The 21,589-nt window shown below is 46.8% G+C and overlaps 1 protein-coding gene across 1 annotated transcript in view; it reads left to right on the top strand.

The window, feature by feature from the left end:
* LOC138649504 (vomeronasal type-2 receptor 26-like) overlaps positions 1-983 on the top strand; it is a 48,527-nt gene extending 47,544 nt beyond the window's left edge. Inside the window, exon 6 of the mRNA XM_069739978.1 lies at positions 51-983. Within this exon, the coding sequence (XP_069596079.1) occupies positions 51-955 (905 nt within the window). The 3' untranslated portion in view covers positions 956-983. The remainder of the gene's footprint in view (positions 1-50) is intronic.
* Positions 984-21,589: the final 20,606 nt, after the last annotated feature.

The following is a 21,589-nucleotide window of genomic DNA, read 5'->3' as shown; positions in this document are numbered from 1 at the left end:
TTGACCACAAATTCAGTCATATGTGATATTTTTTGTCTTCTTTCCTATAGATAATGAAAACTGCAGGAAATGTCCTGATCATGAGTGGTCCAATGAGAACAAGACCCAATGTGTCCCCAAACTGGTAGAATTTCTCTCTTACTCTGATGATGGAATACCAGTAATTGCTCTATCAGGATCCATTTTGCTTCTTACAGTGACAGCAGTAATATTGGGGATTTTTATTAGATATCAACACACCCCAATCGTGAGAGCAAATAACAAGAACCTGAGCTTTATTCTCCTGATCTCCATCATGCTCAGCTTCCTCTGTGTCTTCTTGTTCCTGGGTCGTCCAGTGGATAGTACCTGCATGTTTCGTCAGATCTGTACTGGACTACTACTCTCAGTATCCATCTCTTCATTGTTGGCTAAGACCATAATGGTTTACATCGCTTTTAAAGCCACCAAGCCTGGAAGTGTGTGGAGAACTTGGACTGGAGTAAAACTCCCGAATTGCGTGCTCCTGATCTGCACCTCTGTCCAGGTGGTCATCTGCATGAGTTGGGTGACCCTCTGTCCCCCCTTCCAGGATCTGGACACACACTCTTATATAGAGAAGATGATAGTTCAGTGTAATGAAGGCTCAGATCTTTGGTTCTACTCTGTCCTGGGATATATGGGGATTCTGGCTGCTGTTAGTTTTATTACAGCTTTCTTGGCCCGGACATTACCGGACAGTTTTAATGAGGCCAAGTACATCACGTTCAGCATGTTGGTGTTCTGCAGTGTCTGGATAGCCATGATCCCGGCTTATCTCAGCACTAGAGGTAAATACACGGTGGCGGTGGAGATATTTGCCATCCTGACCTCTAATGCTGGACTTTTAGGCTGTATATTTTTCCCTAAATGTTACATAATTTTCTGCAGACCTGAGCAAAATACAAAGTCCTATATAATGAGCCGGACTGCGTGAGACTGGACATTATTCTATCCTTGTAAACTTATGCCATATTTTATTACTGTGTACATATTTCATTTAATGTTGATGTAGATTATTGAAGTAAAATTCAATTTATCACATTGCTAATGACTGATTGAAACATTTATTACGGCCGTCCTTGTCGAAAGTGGGTTGTATTTTATAGTTGTAGTCTGAAGATTCCTTGGCCTCAGGTATACCATAGTGAAAGCGAGACAATAATAAAATGTGTGCTGTGTAATAAGGGTGAAAGGCGGGGCACAGGGAGAAGTCTGTATGAATGGCGGGGCAAAGGAAGAAGTCTGTGTGAAAGGCGGGGCACAGAAAGAAGTCTGTGTGAAAGGCGGGGCACAGGAAGAAGTCTGTGTGAAAGGCGGGGCACAGGGAGAAGTCTGTGTGAAAGGCGCGGCACAGGAAGAAGTCTGTGTGAAAGGCGGGGCACAGGGAGAAGTCTGTATGAATGGCGGGGCAAAGGAAGAAGTCTGTGTGAAAGGCGGGGCAAAGGAAGAAGTCTGTATGAATGGCGGGGCACAGGAAGAAGTCTGTGTGAAAGGCGCGGCACAGGAAGAAGTCTGTGTGAAAGGCGGGGCACAGGGAGAAGTCTGTGAAAGGCGGGGCACAGGAAGAAGTCTGTGTGAAAGGCGGGGCACAGGAAGAAGTCTGTGTGAAAGGCGGGGCACAGGGAGAAGTCTGTGTGAAAGGCGGGGCACAGGGAGAAGTCTGTGTGATAGGCGGGGCATAGGGAGAAGTCTTGTGAAAGGCGGGGCACAGGGAGAAGTCTGTATGAAAGGCGAGGCATAGAGAGAAGTCTGTGTGATAGGCGGGGCATATGGAGAAGTCTGTGTGAAAGGCGAGGCATAGAGAGAAGTCTGTGTGAAAGGCGGGGCACAGAGAGACATCTGTGTGAAAGGCGGGGCACAGGAAAAAGTCTGTGTGAAAGGCGGGGCACAGGAAGAAGTCTGTATGAATGGCGGGGCAAAGGAAGAAGTCTGTGTGAAAGGCGCGGCACAGGAAGAAGTCTGTGTGAAAGGCGGGGCACAGGGAGAAGTCTGTGAAAGGCGGGGCACAGGAAGAAGTCTGTGTGAAAGGCGGGGCACAGGAAGAAGTCTGTGTGGAAGGCGGGGCACAAGGAGAAGTCTGTGTGAAAGGCGGGGCACAGGAAGAAGTCTGTGTGAAAGGCGGGGCACAGGGAGAAGTCTGTGTGATAGGCGGGGCATAGGGAGAAGTCTGTGTGAAAGGCGGGGCACAGGGAGAAGTCTGTATGAAAGGCGAGGCATAGAGAGAAGTCTGTGTGAAAGGCGGGGCACAGAGAGACATCTGTGTGAAAGGCGGGGCACAGGAAAAAGTCTGTGTGAAAGGCGGGGAACAGGAAGAAGTCTGTGTGAAAGGCGGGGCACAGGAAGAAGTCTGTGTGAAAGGCGGGGAACAGGGAGAAGTTTGTGTGAAAGGCGGGGCACAGAGAGAAGTCTGTGTGAAAGGTGGGGCACAGGAAGAAGTCTGTGAAACGCGGGACACAGAGAGAAGTCAGTGTGAAAGGCGGGGCACAGGAAGAAGTCAGTGTGAAACGCGGGGCACAGGAAGAAGTCAGTGTGAAAGGCGGGGAACAGGAAGAAGTCTGTGTGAAAGGCGGGGCACAGGGAGAAGTCTGTATGAAAGGCGGGGCATAGGGAGAAGCCTGTGTGGAAGGCGGGGCACAGAGAGAAGTCTGTGTGAAAGGTCGGGCACAGAGAGAAGTCTGTGTGAAAGGTGGGGCATATGGAGAAGTCTGTTTGAAAGGCAGGACACAGGAAGGAGTCGAAAGTTGCTTGTGTTTTATATTTGTAGTCTGAAGATTCCTTGGCCTCAGATGTACCATAGTGAAAGCGAGACAATAATATGTGTGCTGTGTAATCAGGGTGAAAGGTGGAGCACAGGGAGAAGTCTGTGTGAAAGGTGGGGCACAGAGAGAAGTCTGTGTGAAAGGCGGGGCACAGAGAGAAGTCTATGTGAAAGGGGGGGCACAGAAAGAAGTCTGTGTGAAAGGCGGGGCACAGAGAGAAGTCTATGTGAAAGGGGGGGCACAGAGAGAAGTCTGTGTGAAAGGTGGTGCACAGGGAGAAGTCTGTGTGAAAGGCGAGGCACAGAGAGAAGTCTGTATGAAAGGCGGGGTGTTGTGAATTCTGTGACAGAGCTCCCTCCTGTGGTCACAAGTGGTACTTCGGCTGGTTCTCTCTGTGAGCTTCCGTTGGTGGAGGAAAGTGGTACTGCGGCTTCTGAGTTTCCTTCCTCAGGTGATGTGGTGAAGTCGTTGGGTGCTGCTCTATTTAACTCCACCTAGTGCTTTGATCCTGGCCTCCAGTCAATGTTCTAGTATTGGACCTGTTTCCTCCTGGATCGTTCCTGTGGCCTGCTGCTCTGCATAGCTAAGTTCCTCTTTGCTATTTGTTTGCTGTTTTTTTCTGTCCAGCTTGTCAATTTGTTTTTTACTGCTTGCTGGAAGCTCTGGGACGCAGAGGGTGTACCTCCGTGCCGTTAGTTCGGTACGGAGGGTCTTTTTGCCCCCTTTGCGTGGTGTTTGTAGGGTTTTGTGTTGACCGCAAAGTTACCTTTCCTATCCTCGCTCTGTTCAGAAAGTTGGGCCTCACTTTTCTAAATCTATTTCATCTCTACGTTTGTCTTTTCATCTTAACTCACAGTCATTATATGTGGGGGCTGCCTTTTCCTTTGGGGTATTTCTCTGAGGCAAGGTAGGCTTATTTTCTATCTTCAGGCTAGCTAGTTTCTCAGGCCGTGCCGAGTTGCATAGGGAGCGTTAGGCGCAATCCACGGCTGCCTTTAGTGTGGTTTGAGAGGATTAGGGATTGCGGTCAACAGAGTTCCCACGTCTCAGAGCTCGTTCTTGTTTTTTGGGTTATTGCCAGGTCATTGTATGTGCGCTGACCTCTATGTCCATTGTGGTACTGAATTACCTTTCACAACAGTACTGGAGGCCTAAAGTACTAATGATTCTCAATAGAGGGAAAAAAGAAGTTCTGAGACCATTTTTTTTTCTTTGCACTGTGTTTTGCCTTTTTTTTCCCCTAGACATTTGGGTGGTTCAGGACACAGGTGTAGCAATGGACATTAAAGGTCTGTCTTCATGTGTAGATCAGCTCACGGCAAGAGTACAAAGTATTCAAGACTTTGTGGTTCAGAATTCTATGTTAGAACCGAGAATTCTTATTCCTGATTTGTTTTTTGGAGATAGAACTAAATTTCTGAGTTTCAAAAATAATTGTAAACTATTTCTGGCTTTGAAACCTCGCTCCTCTGGTGACCCAGTTCAACAAGTTAGGATCGTTATTTCTTTTTTGCGTGGCGACCCTCAGGACTGGGCATTTTCTCTTGCGTCAGGAGATCCTGCATTAAGTAATATCGATGCATTTTTCCTGGCGCTAGGATTGCTGTACGATGAGCCTAATTCTGTGGATCAGGCAGAGAAGAATTTGCTGGCTCTGTGTCAGGGTCAGGATGAAATAGAGGTATATTGTCAGAAATTTAGAAAGTGGTCCGTACTCACTCAGTGGAATGAAGGTGCGCTCGCAGCTATTTTCAGAAAAGGTCTCTCTGAAGCCCTTAAGGATGTCATGGTGGGATTTCCTATGCCTGCTGGTCTGAATGAGTCTATGTCTTTGGCCATTCAGATCGGTCGACGCTTGCACGAGCGTAAATCTGTGCACCATTTGGCGGTATTACCTGAGCTTAAACCTGAGCCTATGCAGTGCGATAGGACTTTGACCAGAGTTGAACGGCAAGAACACAGACGTCTCAATGGGCTGTGTTCTACTGTGGTGATTCCACTCATGCTATCTCTGATTGTCCTAAGCGCACTAAGCGGTTCGCTAGGTCTGCCACCATTGGTACGGTACAGTCAAAATTTCTTTTGTCTGTTACCTTGATCTGCTCTTTGTCATCGTATTCTGTCATGGCATTTGTGGACTCAGGCGCTGCTCTGAATTTGATGGACTTGGAGTATGCTAGGCGTTGTGGGTTTTTCTTGGAGCCCTTGCAGTGTCCTATTCCATTGAGAGGAATTGATGCTACGCCTTTGGCCAAGAATAAGCCTCAGTACTGGACCCAGCTGACCATGTGCATGACTCCTGCACATCAGGAGTTTATTCGCTTTCTGGTGTTGCATAATCTGCATGATGTGATCGTGTTGGGGTTGCCATGGCTACAAGTCCATAATCCAGTATTAGATTGGAAATCCATGTCTGTGTCCAGCTGGGGTTGTCAGGGGGTACATGGTGATGTCCCATTTCTGACTATTTCGTCATCCACCCCTTCTGAGGTTCCTGAGTTCTTGTCTGATTACCGGGATTTATTTGATGAGCCCAAGTCCGATACCCTACCTCCGCATAGGGATTGTGATTGTGCTATCGATTTGATTCCTGGTAGTAAATTCCCAAAAGGTCGACTGTTTAATTTATCTGTGCCTGAGCACGCCGCTATGCGGAGTTATTTGAAGGAGTCTTTGGAGAAGGGGCATATTCGCCCGTCATCGTCGCCAGCTAGAAGATCGTTGGGTACAGCCGGGACCAGCTGCTTGGAAAGCATCACCAAACCGCGTGCCGTAAGGCGCGCAAATTTTTGCCTGTAGGACATTATTGCAAGACAGCTTGGCTGAGTAGATTACACAAGAAGGAAAGCAGATCGACCAGAAGAAGAATCAAATTTCACCTGTCAGAAGTGTAGACTAGTGGCCCTTTTAGAAGAAAAGGTGCGGGGTCTGGAAGAAAGAATAGCAACTTTGAAACTCATCAAAGAGAATGAAGACTTTCTAGACAGAACAGAAGCATCTCTACTGGTCACAGAAGGTGAAAAAAGTGTCAGAGAACCTCCAAAAGCAGATGAGTGGAAGCATGTGACCAAAAGAAGCAAGAAGACCATGGAGAAATCACCAACCACACAACTGAAGAACCGATATCAAATCTTTGTAGAGGATGAAGATGGCACACCTAAGGATGAAGCAATACCAGCAAGCAAAAAAGAAAAGGGCACACAGCAACAAGTGACAGCAAAAAGTACAGCCAAGAAGCAACGAAGAGTGGTGGTGGTGGGAGACTCACTACTGAGAGGCACAGAAGCAGCCATCTGCAGACCGGACATAACCAAAAGAGAAGTATGATGCCTTCCAGGTGCGATGATCAAGGATGTGACCGATAGGGTACCAAAGCTCTTCAGCTCCAAGGATGTCCACCCATTTCTTCTGATACATGTTGGCACCAATGACACGGCAAGGAAGGACCTACCGACAATCTGCAAGGACTTTGAAGAGTTGGGGAAGAAAGTAAAGGAACTGGATGCACAGGTAGTTTTTTCTTCTATCCTTCCAGTAGACGGGCATGGCACCAGGAGATGGAACAGGATCCTTCATGCAAACAACTGGCTAAGACGATGGTGCAGACAACAAGGATTCGGATTCCTGGACCACGGTGTGAATTACTTGTACGATGGACTCCTCGCCAGAGACGGACTACACCTCAACAAACCTGGGAAACACACATTCGCCAGAAGACTCGCTACACTCATCAGGAGGGCGTTAAACTAGAAGAAGAGGGGACGGGAAGAAAAACATTAGACTTGAACAAAGACGACCCAGGAAAACATACTCAGAAGGGAGGTAAGAACATTTCTAAAGCAATCCACAGCGAGGAGATTGGAGCAAAACAAAATCCTCTAAACTGCATGCTCGCAAACGCCAGAAGCCTGACAAACAAGATGGAAGAACTAGAAGCAGAAATATCTACAGGTAACTTTGACATAGTGGGAATAACCGAGACATGGTTAGATGAAAGCTATGACTGGGCAGTTAACTTACAGGGTTACAGTCTGTTTAGAAAGGATCGTAAAAATCGGAGAGGAGGAGGGGTTTGTCTCTATGTAAAGTCTTGTCTAAAGTCCACTTTAACCCCTTCCCGACCTTTGACGCATACGCTGCGTCATGAAAGTCGGTGCCATTCCGACCCATGACGCAGCATATGCGTCATGGAAAGATCGCGTCCCTGCAGATCGGGTGAAAGGGTTAACTCCCATTTCACCCGATCTGCAGGGACAGGGGGAGTGGTAGTTTAGCCCAGGGGGGGTGGCTTCACCCCCTCGTGGCTACGATCGCTCTGATTGGCTGTTGAAAGTGAAACTGCCAATCAGAGCGATTTGTAATATTTCACCTAAAAAAATGGTGAAATATTACAATCCAGCCATGGCCGATGCTGCAATATCATCGGCCATGGCTGGACACACTAATGTGCACCCACCCCACTCCTCCGATCGCCCCCCCAGCCCCCCGATCTGTGGTCTGCTCCCCTCGGTCCTGTGCTCCGCTCCCCCGTCCTCCTGCCCGCTCCCCCCGTGGTCCAATCACACCCCCCGTGCTCCAATCAAACCCCCCCGCACTCCGATCCCCCCCCGCACAGCGATCCCCCCCCGCACAGCGATTTCCCCCCCCCCGTGCTCCGATCCACCCGCCCGCACAGCGATCCCCGACTCCGTGCTCCAATCCACCCCATGTTCCGATCCACCCCCCCGTGCTCCGACGCCCCCCCCCGTGCCCTGATCTCCCCTCCCTTATACTTACCTGGCCTCCCGGGGACCGTCCGTCTTCTTTCCTGGGCGCCGCCATCTTCCAAAATGGCGGGCGCATGTGCAGTGCGCCCGCCGAATCTGCCGGCCGGCAGATTCGTTCCAGAGTGAATTTTGATCACTGAGATATAACCTATCTCAGTGATCAAAATAAAAAAAAAGTAAATGACCCCCCCCCCCTTTGTCACCCCCATAGGTAGGGACAATAAAAAAAATAATTTTTTTTTTTTCCACTAAGGTTGGGGTAAGAACTAGGGTTAGGGTTAGGGGTAGGGTTAGGGTTAGGGTTAGGGGTAGGGTTAGGGTTAGGGTTAGGGTTTCGGTATGTGCACACGTATTCTGGTCCTCTGCGGATTTTTCCGCTGCGGATTTGATAAATCCGCAGTGCTAAACCGCTGTGGATTTATGGCGGATTTACCATGTTTTTTCTGCGCATTTCAATGCGGTTTTACAACAGCGATTTTCTATTGGAGCAGTTGTAAAACCGCTGCGGAATCCGCAGAAAGAAGTGACATGCTGCGGAATGTAAACCGCTGCGTTTCCGTGCAGTTTTTCTGCAGCATGTGTACAGCGATTTTTGTTTTCCATAGGTTTGCATTGAACTGTAAACTCATGGGAAACTGCTGCGGATCCGCAGCGTTTTCCGCAGCGTGTGCACATACCTTTAGAATTAGGCTATGTGCACACGGTGCGGATTGGCCGCTGCGGATCCGCAGCAGAGTTCCATCAGGTTTACAGTACCATGTAAACATATGGAAAGCCAAATCCGCTGTGCCCATGGTGCGGAAAATACCGCGCGGGAACGCTGCGTTGTATTTTCCGCAGCATGTCAATTCTTTGTGTGGATTCCGCAGCGTTTTACACCTGTTCCTCAATAGGAATCCGCAGGTGAAATCCGGACAAAAAACACTGGAAATCCGCGGTAAATCCGCAGGTAAAACGCAGTTCCTTTTACCCGCTGATTTTTCAAAAATGGTGCTGAAAAATCTCATACGAATCCGCAACGTTGGCGCATAGCCTTAGGGCTAGGGTTGGGTTGGAATTAGGGTTGTGGTTAGGGTTAGGGATGTGTTGGGGTTACGGGTGTGTTGGGGTTAGGGTTGTGATTAGGGTTACGGCTACAGTTGGGATACGGGTTAGGGGTGTGTTGGAGTTAGAATTGAGGGGTTTCCACTGTTTAGGCACATCAGGGGGTCTCCAAACGCAACATGGCGCCACCATTGATTCCAGCCAATCTTGTATTCAAAAAGTCAAATGGTGCTCCCTCACTTCCGAGCCCCGACGTGTGCCCAAACAGTGGTTTACCCCCACATATGGGGTACCAGCATACTCAGGACAAACTGCGCAACAATTACTGGGTCCAATTTCTCCTGATACCCTTGTGAAAATAAAGAAATGCTTGCTAAAACATCATTTTTGAGGAAAGAAAAATGATTTTTTATTTTCACGGCTCTGCGTGAAAGTCTGTGAAGCACTTGGGGGTTCAAAGTGCTCACCACATATCTAGATAAGTTCCATGGGGGGTGTAGTTTCTAAAATGGGGTCACTTGTGGGGGGTTTCTACTGTTTAGGCACACCAGGGGCTCTGCAAACGCAATGTGACGCCCGCAGACCATTCCATCAAAGTCTGCATTTCAAAAGTCACTACTTCCCTTCTGAGCCCCGACGTGTGCCCAAACAGTGGTTTACCCCCACATATGGGGTATCAGCGTACTCAGGAGAAACTGGACAACTTTTGGGATCCAATTTCTCCTGTTACCCTTGGGAAAATAAAAAATTCTGGGCTAAATAATTATTTTTGAGGAAAGAAAACGTATTTATTATTTTCACGGCTCTGCATTATAAACTTCTATGAAGCACTTGGGGGTTCAAAGTGCTCACCACACATCTAGATAAGTTCCTTTCGGGGTCTAGTTTCTAAAATGGGGTCACTTGTGGGGGGTTTCTACTGTTAAGCCACATCAGGGGCTCTGCAAACGCAACGTGACGCCCACAGAGCATTCCATCAAAGTCTGCATTTCAAAATGTCACTACTTCACTTCCGAGCCCCGGCATGTGCCCAAACAGTGGTTTACCCCCACATATGGGGTATCAGCGTACTCAGGAGAAACTGGACAACAACTTTTGGGGTCAAATTTCTCCTGTTACCCTTTGTAAAATAAAAAATTGCAGGCTAAAAGATCATTTTTGAGAAAATAATTTTTTTTTTTTTTTCATGGCTCTGCGTTATAAACTTCTGTGAAGCACTTGGGGGTTCAAAGTCCTCACCACACATCTAGATTAGTTCCTTGTTTCCAAAATGGGGTCATTTCTGGGGGATCTCCAATGTTTAGGCACACAGGGGTTCTCCAAACGTGACATGGTGTCCGCTAATGATTGGAGCTAATTTTCCATTTAAAAAGCCAAATGGCGTGCCATCCCTTCCGAGCCCTGCCGTGCGCCCAAACAGTGGTTTACCCCCACATATGGGGTATCAGCGTACTCAGGACAAACTGGACAACAATATTTGGGGTCCAATTTCTCCTATTATCCTTGGCAAAATAGGAAATTCCAGGCTAAAAAATCATTTTTGAGGAAAGAAAAATTATTTTTTATTTTCATGGCTCTGCGTTATAAACTTCTGTGAAGCACCTGGGGGTTTAAAGTGCTCAATATGCATCTAGATAAGTTCCTTGGGGGGTCTAGTTTCCAAAATGGGGTCACTTGTGGGGGAGCTCCAATGCATAGGCACACAGGGGCTCTCCAAACGCGACATGGTGTCCACTAACAATTGGAGCTAATTTTCCATTCAAAAAGTCAAATGGCGCGCCTTCCCTTCCGAGCCCTGCCGTGTGCCCAAACAGTGGTTTACCCCCACATATGAGGTATCGGCGTACTCGGGAGAAATTGCCCAACAAATTTTATGATCCATTTTATCTTACTGCCCATGTGAAAATGAAAAAATTGAGGCGAAAAGAATTTTTTTGTGAAAAAAAGTACTTTTTCATTTTTACAGATCAATTTGTGAAGCACCTGAGGGTTTAAAGTGCTCACTAGGCATCTAAATAAGTTCCTTGGGGGGTCTAGTTTCCAAAATGGGGTCACTTGTGGGGGAGCGCCAATGTTTAGGCACACAGGAGCTCTCCAAACGCGACATGGTGTCCGCTAACGATGGAAATAATTTTTCATTCAAAAAGTCAAATGGCGCTCCTTCCCTTCCGAGCCTTACCATGTGCCCAAACAGTGGTTTACCCCCACATATGAGGTATCGGCGTACTCAGGAGAAATTGCCCAACACATTTTAGGATCCATTTTATCATGTTGCCCATGTGAAAATGAAAAAATTGAGGCTAAAAGAATTTTTTTGTGAAAAAAAAGTACTTTTTCATTTTTACGGATCAATTTGTGAAGCACCTGGGGGTTCAAAGTGCTCACTATGCAACTAGATAAGTTCCTTGGGGCGTCTAGTTTCCAAAATGGGGTCACTTGTGGGGGAGCTCCAATTTTTAGGCACACGGGGGCTCTCCAAACGTGACATGGTGTCCGCTAAAGAGTGGAGCCAATTTTTGATTCAAAAAGTCAAATGGCGCTCCTTCCCTTCCAAGCCCTGCCGTGCGCCCAAACAGTGGTTTACCCCCACATATGAGGTATCAGCGTACTCAGGACAAATTGGACAACAACTTTCGTGGTTCAGTTTCTCCTTTTACCATTGGGAAAATAAAAAAATTGTTGCTAAAAGATAATTTTTGTGACTAAAAAGTTAAATGTTCATTTTTTCCTTCCATGTTGCTTCTGCTGCTGTGAAGCACCTGAAGGGTTAATAAACTTCTTGAATGTGGTTTTGAGTACCTTGAGGGGTGCAGTTTTTAGAATGGTGTCACTTTTGGGTATTTTCAGCCATATAGACCCCTCAAACTGACTTCAAATGTGAGGTGGTCCCTAAAAAAAATGGTTTTGTAAATTTCGTTGTAAAAATGACAAATCGCTGGTCAAATTTTAACCCTTATAACTTCCTAACAAAAAAAAATTTTGTTTCCAAAATTGTGCTGATGTAAAGTAAACATGTGGGAAATGTTATTTATTAACTATTTTGTGTCACATATCTCTCTGGTTTAACAGAATAAAAATTCAAAATGTGAAAATTGCGAAATTTTCAAAATTTTCGCCAAATTTCCGTTTTTATCACAAATAAACGCAGAACTTATTGACCTAAATTTACCACTAACATGAAGCCCAATATGTCACGAAAAAACAATCTCAGAACCGCTAGGATCCGTTGAAGCGTTCCTGAGTTATTACCTCATAAAGGGACACTGGTCAGAATTGCAAAAAACGGCCAGGTCTTTAAGGTCAAAATAGGCTGGGTCATGAAGGGGTTAAGGGAGGATATTAGCGAAGGAAATGAGGATGTCGAGTCCATATGGGTCGAAATTCATGGAGGGAAAAATGGTAACAAAATTCTCATTGTGGTCTGTTACAAACCCCCAAATATAACAGAAACCATGGAAAGTCTACTTCTAAAGCAGATAGATGAAGCTGCAACCCATAATGAGGTCCTGGTTATGGGGGACTTTAACTACCCGGATATTAACTGGGAAACAGAAACCTGTGAAACCCATAAAGGCAACAGGTTTCTGCTAATAACCAAGAAAAATTATCTTTCACAATTGGTGCAGAATCCAACCAGAGGAGCAGCACTTTTAGACCTAATACTATCTAATAGACCTGACAGAATAACAAATCTGCAGGTGGTCAGGCATTTAGGAAATAGCGACCACAATATTGTGCAGTTTCACCTGTCTTTCACTAGGGGGACTTGTCAGGGAGTCACAAAAACACTGAACTTTAGGAAGGCAAAGTTTGACCAGCTTAGAGATGCCCTTAATCTGGTAGACTGGGACAATATCCTCAGAAATGAGAATACAGATAATAAATGGGAAATGTTTAAGAACATCCTAAATAGGCAGTGTAAGCGGTTTATACCTTGTGGGAATAAAAGGACTAGAAATAGGAAAAACCCAATGTGGCTAAACAAAGAAGTAAGACAGGCAATTAACAGTAAAAAGAAAGCATTTGCACTACTAAAGCAGGATGGCACCATTGAAGCTCTAAAAAACTATAGGGAGAAAAATACTTTATCTAAAAAACTAATTAAAGCTGCCAAAAAGGAAACAGAGAAGCACATTGCTAAGGAGAGTAAAACTAATCCCAAACTGTTCTTCAACTATATCAATAGTAAAAGAATAAAAACTGAAAATGTAGGCCCCTTAAAAAATAGTGAGGAAAGAATGGTTGTAGATGACGAGGAAAAAGCTAACATATTAAACACCTTCTTCTCCACGGTATTCACGGTGGAAAATGAAATGCTAGGTGAAATCCCAAGAAACAATGAAAACCCTATATTAAGGGTCACCAATCTAACCCAAGAAGAGGTGCGAAACCGGCTAAATAAGATTAAAATAGATAAATCTCCGGGTCCGGATGGCATACACCCACGAGTACTAAGAGAACTAAGTAATGTAATAGATAAACCATTATTTCTTATTTTTAGTGACTCTATAGCGACAGGGTCTGTTCCGCAGGACTGGCGCATAGCAAATGTGGTGCCAATATTCAAAAAGGGCTCTAAAAGTGAACCTGGAAATTATAGGCCAGTAAGTCTAACCTCTATTGTTGGTAAAATACTTGAAGGGTTTCTGAGGGATGTTATTCTGCATTATCTCAATGAGAATAACTGTTTAACTCCATATCAGCATGGGTTTATGAGAAATCGCTCCTGTCAAACCAATCTAATCAGTTTTTATGAAGAGGTAAGCTATAGGCTGGACCACGGTGAGTCATTGGACGTGGTATATCTCGATTTTTCCAAAGCGTTTGATACCGTGCCGCACAAGAGGTTGGTACAAAAAATGAGAATGCTTGGCCTGGGTGAAAATGTGTGTAAATGGGTTAGTAACTGGCTTAGTGATAGAAAGCAGAGGGTGGTTATAAATGGTATAGTCTCTAACTGGGTCGCTGTGACCAGTGGGGTACCGCAGGGGTCAGTATTGGGACCTGTTCTCTTCAACATATTCATTAATGATCTGGTAGAAGGTTTACACAGTAAAATATCGATATTTGCAGATGATACAAAACTATGTAAAGCAGTTAATACAAGAGAAGATAGTATTCTGCTACAGATGGATCTGGATAAGTTGGAAACTTGGGCTGAAAGGTGGCAGATGAGGTTTAACAATGATAAATGTAAGGTTATACACATGGGAAGAAGGAATCAATATCACCATTACACACTGAATGGGAAACCACTGGGTAAATCTGACAGGGAGAAGGACTTGGGGATCCTAGTTAATGATAAACTTACCGTATATACTCGAGTATAAGCCGAGATTTTCAGCCCAAATTTTTGGGCTGAAAGTGCCCCTCTCGGCTTATACTCGAGTCAATGTGGGTGGCAGGGTCGGCGGATGAGGGGGTGAGGGCGCTGAGGTATACTTACCTAGTCCCAGCGATCCTCGCGCTGTCCCTGCCTTCCTCCCCGGCTTCTGTGCTGCAGCCTCTACCCCTCTTCAGCGGTCACGTGGGACCACTCATTAGAGATATGAATAAGCGGCTCCACCTCCCATAGGGGCGGAGCCGCCTATTCATTCCTCTAATCGGCGGTGCCGGTGACCGCTGACAGGAAGAGCTGCGGCACCGAAGACCAGGCAGAGGGACAGCGCGAGGATCGCCAGGACTAGGTGAGTATGTCATATTCACCTGTCCTCGTTCCAGCCGCCGGGCGTCGCTCCATCTTCCCGGCCGGCGCCTCCATCTTCCCGACGTCTGCGCTCTGACTGTTCAGGCAGAGGGCGCGATGACGCATATAGTGTGCGTGGCGCCCTCTGCCTGATCAGTCAGAGCAGAGACGCCGGGAAGATGGAGGCGCCGGAACGAGACGCCGGGAGCTGCAATCAAGGGAGGTGAGTATGTGTTTTTTTTTTTTTATTGCAGCAGCGGCGGCGGCAGAGATTTCTATGGGGCACAATGAACGGTGCAGGGAGCAGAGCTGTGTATATATGTGGGACATGCAGGGAGCAGAGCTGTGTATATATGTGGGACATGCAGGGAGCAGAGCTGTGTATATATGTGGGACATGCAGGCGGCAGAGCTGTGTATATATGTGGGACATGCAGGGAGCAGAGCTGTGTATATATGTGGGACATGCAGGGAGCAGAGCTGTGTATATATGAGGGACATGCAGGCGGCAGAGCTGTGTATATATGTGAGACATGCAGGCGGCAGAGCTGTGTATATATGTGGGACATGCAGGGAGCATATGGCACCGTATATGGCACAGCAATGGGGCACAATGAACGGTGCAGAGCACCGTATATGGCACAGCAATGGGGCACAATGAACGGTGCAGAGCACTATATGGGGCACAGCTATGGGGAAATAATGAACGGTGCAGAGCACTATATGGCACAGCTATGGGGAAATAATGATCTATTTTTATTTTTGAAATTCACCGGTAAATGCTGCATTTCCACCCTAGGCTTATACTCGAGTCAATAAGTTTTCCCAGTTTTTTGTGGCAAAATTAGGGGGGTCGGCTTATACTCGGGTCGGCTTATACTCGAGTATATACGGTACCTGGAGCAGCCAGTGCCAGGCAGCAGCTGCCAAGGCAAACAGGATCATGGGGTGCATTAAAAGAGGTCTGGATACACATGATGAGAGCATTATACTGCCTCTGTACAAATCCCTAGTTAGACCGCACATGGAGTACTGTGTCCAGTTTTGGGCACCGGTGCTCAGGAAGGATATAATGGAACTAGAGAGAGTACAAAGGAGGGCAACAAAATTAATAAAGGGGATGGGGGAACCACAATACCCAGATAGATTAGCGAAATTAGGATTATTTAGTCTAGAAAAAAGACGACTGAGGGGCGATCTAATAACCATGTATAAGTATATAAGGGGACAATACAAATATCTCGCTGAGGATCTGTTTATACCAAGGAAGGTGACGGGCACAAGGGGGCATTCTTTGCGTCTGGAGGAGAGAAGGTTTTTCCACCAACATAGAAGAGGATTCTTTACTGTTAGGGCAGTGAGAATCTGGAATTGCTTGCCTGAGGAGGTGGTGATGGCGAACTCAGTCGAGGGGTTCAAGAGAGGCCTGGATGTCTTCCTGGAGCAGAACAATATTGTATCATACAATTATTAGGTTCTGTAGAAGGACTTAGATCTGGGGATTTATTATGATGTAATATAGGCTGAACTGGATGGACAAATGTCTTTTTTCGGCCTTACTAACTATGTTACTATGTTACTATTAGGAGCAGGGTTCTTTTTTGTAGCCAAGAAGGATGGTTCACTGAGACCTTGTATGGATTACTGCCTTCTAAATAAGATCACGGTTAAATTTCAGTACCCCTTGCCTTTGTTATCTGATTTGTTTGCTCGGATTAAGGGGGCTAGTTGGTTCACCAAGATAGATCTTCGTGGTGCGTATAATCTTGTGCGTATTAAGCGAGGCGATGAGTGGAAAACTGCATTTAATACGCCCGAGGGCCATTTTGAGTATCTAGTAATGCCATTCGGACTTGCCAATGCTCCATCAGTGTTTCAGTCCTTAATGCATGACATCTTCCGAGAGTACCTGGATAAATTCCTGATTGTGTACTTAGATGACATTTTGATCTTCTCGGATGATTGGGAGTCTCATGTGAAGCAGGTCAGAACGGTGTTTCAGGTCCTGCGTGCTAATTCTTTGTTTGTGAAGGGATCAAAGTGTCTCTTTGGTGTTCAGAAGGTTTCATTTTTGGGGTTCATCTTTTCCCCTTCTACTATCGAGATGGACCCTGTTAAGGTCCAAGCCATCCATAATTGGACTCAGCCGACATCTCTGAAAAGTCTGCAAAAGTTCCTGGGCTTTGCTAATTTTTATCGTCGCTTCATCTGCAATTTTTCTAGTATTGCTAAACCATTGACCGATTTGACCAAGAAAGGTGCTGATTTGGTCAATTGGTCTTCTGCTGCGGTGGAAGCTTTTCAAGAGTTGAAGAGTCGTTTTTCTTCTGCCCCTGTGTTGTGTCAACCAGATGTTTCGCTTCCCTTCCAGGTCGAGGTTGATGCTTCTGAGATTGGAGCAGGGGCTGTTTTGTCGCAGAGAAGTTTTGATTGCTCGGTGATGAAACCATGCGCCTTCTTTTCCAGGAAGTTTTCGCCTGCTGAGCGAAATTATGATGTGGGCAATCGAGAGTTGCTGGCCATGAAGTGGGCATTCGAGGAGTGGCGTCATTGGCTTGAAGGAGCTAAGCATCGCGTGGTGGTCTTGACTGATCATAAGAACTTGACTTATCTCGAGTCCGCCAAGCGGTTAAATCCTAGACAAGCTCGTTGGTCGTTGTTTTTTGCCCGTTTTGACTTTGTGATTTCATACATTCCGGGCTCTAAAAATGTGAAGGCGGATGCTCTGTCTAGGAGTTTTGTGGCCAACTCTCCGGGTGTATCTGAGCCGGCGGGTATCCTCAAAGAGGGAGTAATTGTGTCTGCCATCTCCCCTGATTTGCGGCGGGTGCTGCAAAAATTTCAGGCTAATAAACCTGATCGTTGCCCAGCGGAGAAACTGTTTGTCCCTGATAGGTGGACGAATAAAGTTATCTCTGAGGTTCATTGTTCGGTGTTGGCTGGTCATCCTGGAATCTTTGGTACCAGAGAGTTAGTGGCTAGATCCTTTTGGTGGCCATCTCTGTCGCGGGATGTGCGTACTTTTGTGCAGTCCTGTGGGATTTGTGCTCGGGCTAAGCCCTGCTGTTCTCGTGCCAGTGGGTTGCTTTTGCCCTTGCCGGTCCCGAAGAGGCCTTGGACACATATCTCTATGGATTTTATTTCAGATCTTCCCGTCTCTCAAAAGATGTCAGTCATTTGGGTGGTCTGTGATCGCTTCTCTAAGATGGTCCATTTGGTACCCTTGTCTAAATTGCCTTCCTCCTCTGATTTGGTGCCATTGTTTTTCCAGCATGTGGTTCGTTTACATGGCATTCCAGAGAATATCGTTTCTGACAGAGGTTCCAAGTTTGTTTCGAGGTTTTGGCGAGCCTTTTGTGGTAGGATGGGCATTGACTTGTCTTTTTTCTCGGCTTTCCATCCTCAGACTAATGGCCAGACCGAACGAACCAATCAGACCTTGGAAACATATCTGAGATGCTTTGTTTCTGCTGATCAGGATGACTGGGTGTCCTTTTTGCCTTTGGCTGAGTTCGCCCTTAATAATCGGGCCAGCTCGGCTACCTTGGTTTCACCGTTTTTCTGCAACTCTGGGTTCCATCCTCGTTTCTCTTCAGGGCAGGTTGAGTCTTCGGACTGTCCTGGTGTGGATACTGTGGTGGACAGGTTGCAGCAGATTTGGACTCATGTAGTGGACAATTTGACCTTGTCCCAGGAGAAGGCTCAACGTTTCGCTAATCGCAGACGCTGTGTGGGTCCCCGACTTCGGGTTGGGGACTTGGTTTGGTTATCTTCTCGTCATATTCCTATGAAGGTTTCCTCTCCTAAGTTTAAACCTCGTTTTATTGGTCCGTATAGGATTTCTGAGGTTCTTAATCCTGTGTCTTTTCGTCTGACCCTTCCAGATTCTTTTTCCATACATAACGTATTCCATAGGTCATTGTTGCGGAGATACGTGGCACCTATGGTTCCATCTGTTGATCCTCCTGCCCCGGTTTTGGTGGAGGGGGAGTTGGAGTATATTGTGGAGAAGATTTTGGATTCTCGTGTTTCAAGGCGGAAACTCCAGTATCTGGTTAAGTGGAAGGGTTATGCTCAGGAAGATAATTCCTGGGTCTTTGCCTCTGATGTCCATGCTCCCGATCTTGTTCGTGCCTTACATATGGCTCATCCTGGTCGTCCTGGGAGCTCTGGTGAAGGTTCGGTGACCCCTCCTCAAGGGGGTGGTACTGTTGTGAATTCTGTGGCAGAGCTCCCTCCTGTGGTCACAAGTGGTACTTCGGCTGGTTCTCTCTGTGAGCTTCCGTTGGTGGAGGAAAGTGGTACTGCGGCTTCTGAGTTTCCTTCCTCAGGTGATGTGGTGAAGTCGTTGGGTGTTGCTCTATTTAACTCCACCTAGTGCTTTGATCCTGGCCTCCAGTCAATGTTCTAGTATTGGACCTGTTTCCTCCTGGATCGTTCCTGTGGCCTGCTGCTCTGCATAGCTAAGTTCCTCTTTGCTATTTGTTTGCTGTTTTTTTCTGTCCAGCTTGTCAATTTGTTTTTTACTGCTTGCTGGAAGCTCTGGGACGCAGAGGGTGTACCTCCGTGCCGTTAGTTCGGTACGGAGGGTCTTTTTGCCCCCTTTGCGTGGTGTTTGTAGGGTTTTGTGTTGACCGCAAAGTTACCTTTCCTATCCTCGCTCTGTTCAGAAAGTTGGGCCTCACTTTGCTAAATCTATTTCATCTCTACGTTTGTCTTTTCATCTTAACTCACAGTCATTATATGTGGGGGCTGCCTTTTCCTTTGGGGTATTTCTCTGAGGCAAGGTAGGCTTATTTTCTATCTTCAGGCTAGCTAGTTTCTCAGGCCGTGCCGAGTTGCATAGGGAGCGTTAGGCGCAATCCACGGCTGCCTTTAGTGTGGTTTGAGAGGATTAGGGATTGCGTCAACAGAGTTCCCACGTCTCAGAGCTCGTTCTTGTTTTTTGGGTTATTGCCAGGTCATTGTATGTGCGCTGACCTCTATGTCCATTGTGGTACTGAATTACCTTTCACAACAGCGGGGCACAGGAAGAAGTCTGGTTGAAAGGCGGAGCACAGGGACAAGTCTGTATTAAAGGCGGGGCACAGAGAAAAGTCGGTGTGAAAGGCGGGGCACAGGAAGAAGTCTGAAAGGCGGGGCACAGGGAGAAGTCTGTGGGAAAGGTGGGGTACAGGAACAAGTGTGTGGGAAAGACGGAGCACAGGATGAAGTCTGTGTGAAAGGCGGGGCACAAGAAGAACTCTGTGTGAAATCCAGGACACAGGAAGGAGTCGAAAGTGGCTTTTATTTTATATTTGTAGTCTGAAGATTCCTTAGCCTCAGATGTACCATAGAGAAAGTGAGATAACAATAAAATGTGTGCTGTGTAATCAGGGTGAAAGACGGGGTACAGAGAGAAGTCAGTGTGAAAGGCGAGGCACAGAGAGAAGTCTGTGTGAAAGACGGGGCACAGGAAGAAATCTGTGTGAAAGGCGGGGCACATGGAGAATTCTGTGTGAAAGGCGGGGCACAGGAAGAAGTCTGTGAGAAAGGCGGGGCACATGGAGAATTCTGTGTGAAAGACGGGGCACAGGAAGAAATCTGTGTGAAAGGCGGGGCACATGGAGAATTCTGTGTGAAAGGCGGGGCACAGGGAGAAGTCTGTGTGAAAGGCCGGGCACAGGGAGAAGTCTGTGGGAAAGGTGGGTCCAGGAAGAAGTTTGTGTGAAAGGCGGGGCACAGAGAGGTCTGTTTGAAAGGCGGGGCACAGGGAGAAGTCTGTGTGAAAGGCAGGACACAGAAAGGAGTCGATAGTTGCTTGTATTTTATATTTGTAGTCTGAAGATTCCTTGGCCTCAGATGTACCATAGTGAAAGAAAAACAATAATAAAATGTGTGCTGTGTAATTAGGGTGAAAGGTGGAGTACAGGGAGAAGTCTGTGTGAAAGGCGGGGCACAGGAAGAAGTCTGTGTGAAAGGTGGGGCACAGGGAGAAGTCTGCATGAAAGACAGGACACAGGACAGAGTCGAAAGTGGCTTTTATTTTATGTTTGTAGTCTGAAGATTCCTTAGCCTCAGCTGCACCATAGTGAAACTGAGACAACAATAAAATGTGTGCTGTGTAATCAGGGTGAAAGGTGGAGCACAGGTGGAAGTCTGTGTGAAAGGCGGGGCACAGGAGAAGTCTGTGTGAAAGGCGGGGCACAGAGAAGTCTGTGTGAAAGGCGGGGCACAGGAGAAGTCTGTGTGAAAGGCGGGGCACAGAGAAGTCTGTGTGAAAGGCGGGGCACAGAGAGAAGTCTGTGTGAAAGGCGGGGCACAGAGAGAAGTCTGTATGAAAGGCGGGGCACAGAGAGAAGTCTGTGTGAAAGGCGGGGCACAGAGAGAAGTCTGTGTGAAAGGCGGGGCACAGGAGAAGTCAGTGTGAAAGGCAGGGCACAGAGAAGTCTGTGTGAAAGGCGGGGCACAGGGAGAAGTCTGTGTGAAAGGCGGGGCACATGGAGAAGTCTGTGTGAATGGCGGGGCACATGGAGAAGTGGGGCAAAGTCAAGTATTGCAATAAGGGTTAATGTGTACTTGAGGCAGTTGGAGGTAGATCCAGAACAGGTCATTATTGCTGTCACTATATGATGGTAAATGCAACATAGTCTTTAAATAGACTCTGTCAGCACAGAATGACTTTTCAAACCAAGTACAGGTTCTCGGTGCACAATGGCATGGCCAAACATGAAGTGCCCCTCCCCTCATTTTTTGCTACACATCTGTCCCAGGTATCCTGGGCTCTGCTTCCTTCACTTCTGTCCACTGCCCTATATTGTGCTCCATGTCAAGGTTCACAGGTTGGTTTTAATGGATCAGTGATGTCATGTCCCTAATCCGATTTAAGGCCCATTAGCATACACACTTGTATCTTAAAGGGATTAGCCACTACTAAGACAGCCTGTGTGAAAGGAGGGGCATATGGAGAAGTCTGTGTGAAAGGCGGGGCACAGAGAGAAGTCTGTGTGAAAGGCGGGGCACAGGGAGAAGTCTGTGTGAAAGGCGGGGCACATGGAGAAGTCTGTGTGAATGGCGGGGCACATGGAGAAGTGGGGCAAAGTCAAGTATTGCAATAAGGGTTAATGTGTACTTGAGGCAGTTGGAGGTAGATCCAGAACAGGTCATTATTGCTGTCACTATATGATGGTAAATGCAACATAGTCTTTAAATAGACTCTGTCAGCACAGAATGACTTTTCAAACCAAGTACAGGTTCTCGGTGCACAATGGCATGGCCAAACATGAAGTGCCCCTCCCCTCATTTTTTGCTACACATCTGTCCCAGGTATCCTGG

Source organism: Ranitomeya imitator, chromosome 9 (assembly GCF_032444005.1).
Source record: "Ranitomeya imitator isolate aRanImi1 chromosome 9, aRanImi1.pri, whole genome shotgun sequence".
Taxonomy (NCBI): domain Eukaryota; kingdom Metazoa; phylum Chordata; class Amphibia; order Anura; family Dendrobatidae; genus Ranitomeya; species Ranitomeya imitator.
Note: the sequence above shows the minus strand (reverse complement) of the source record. Positions and strands in the feature narration are given on the sequence as shown.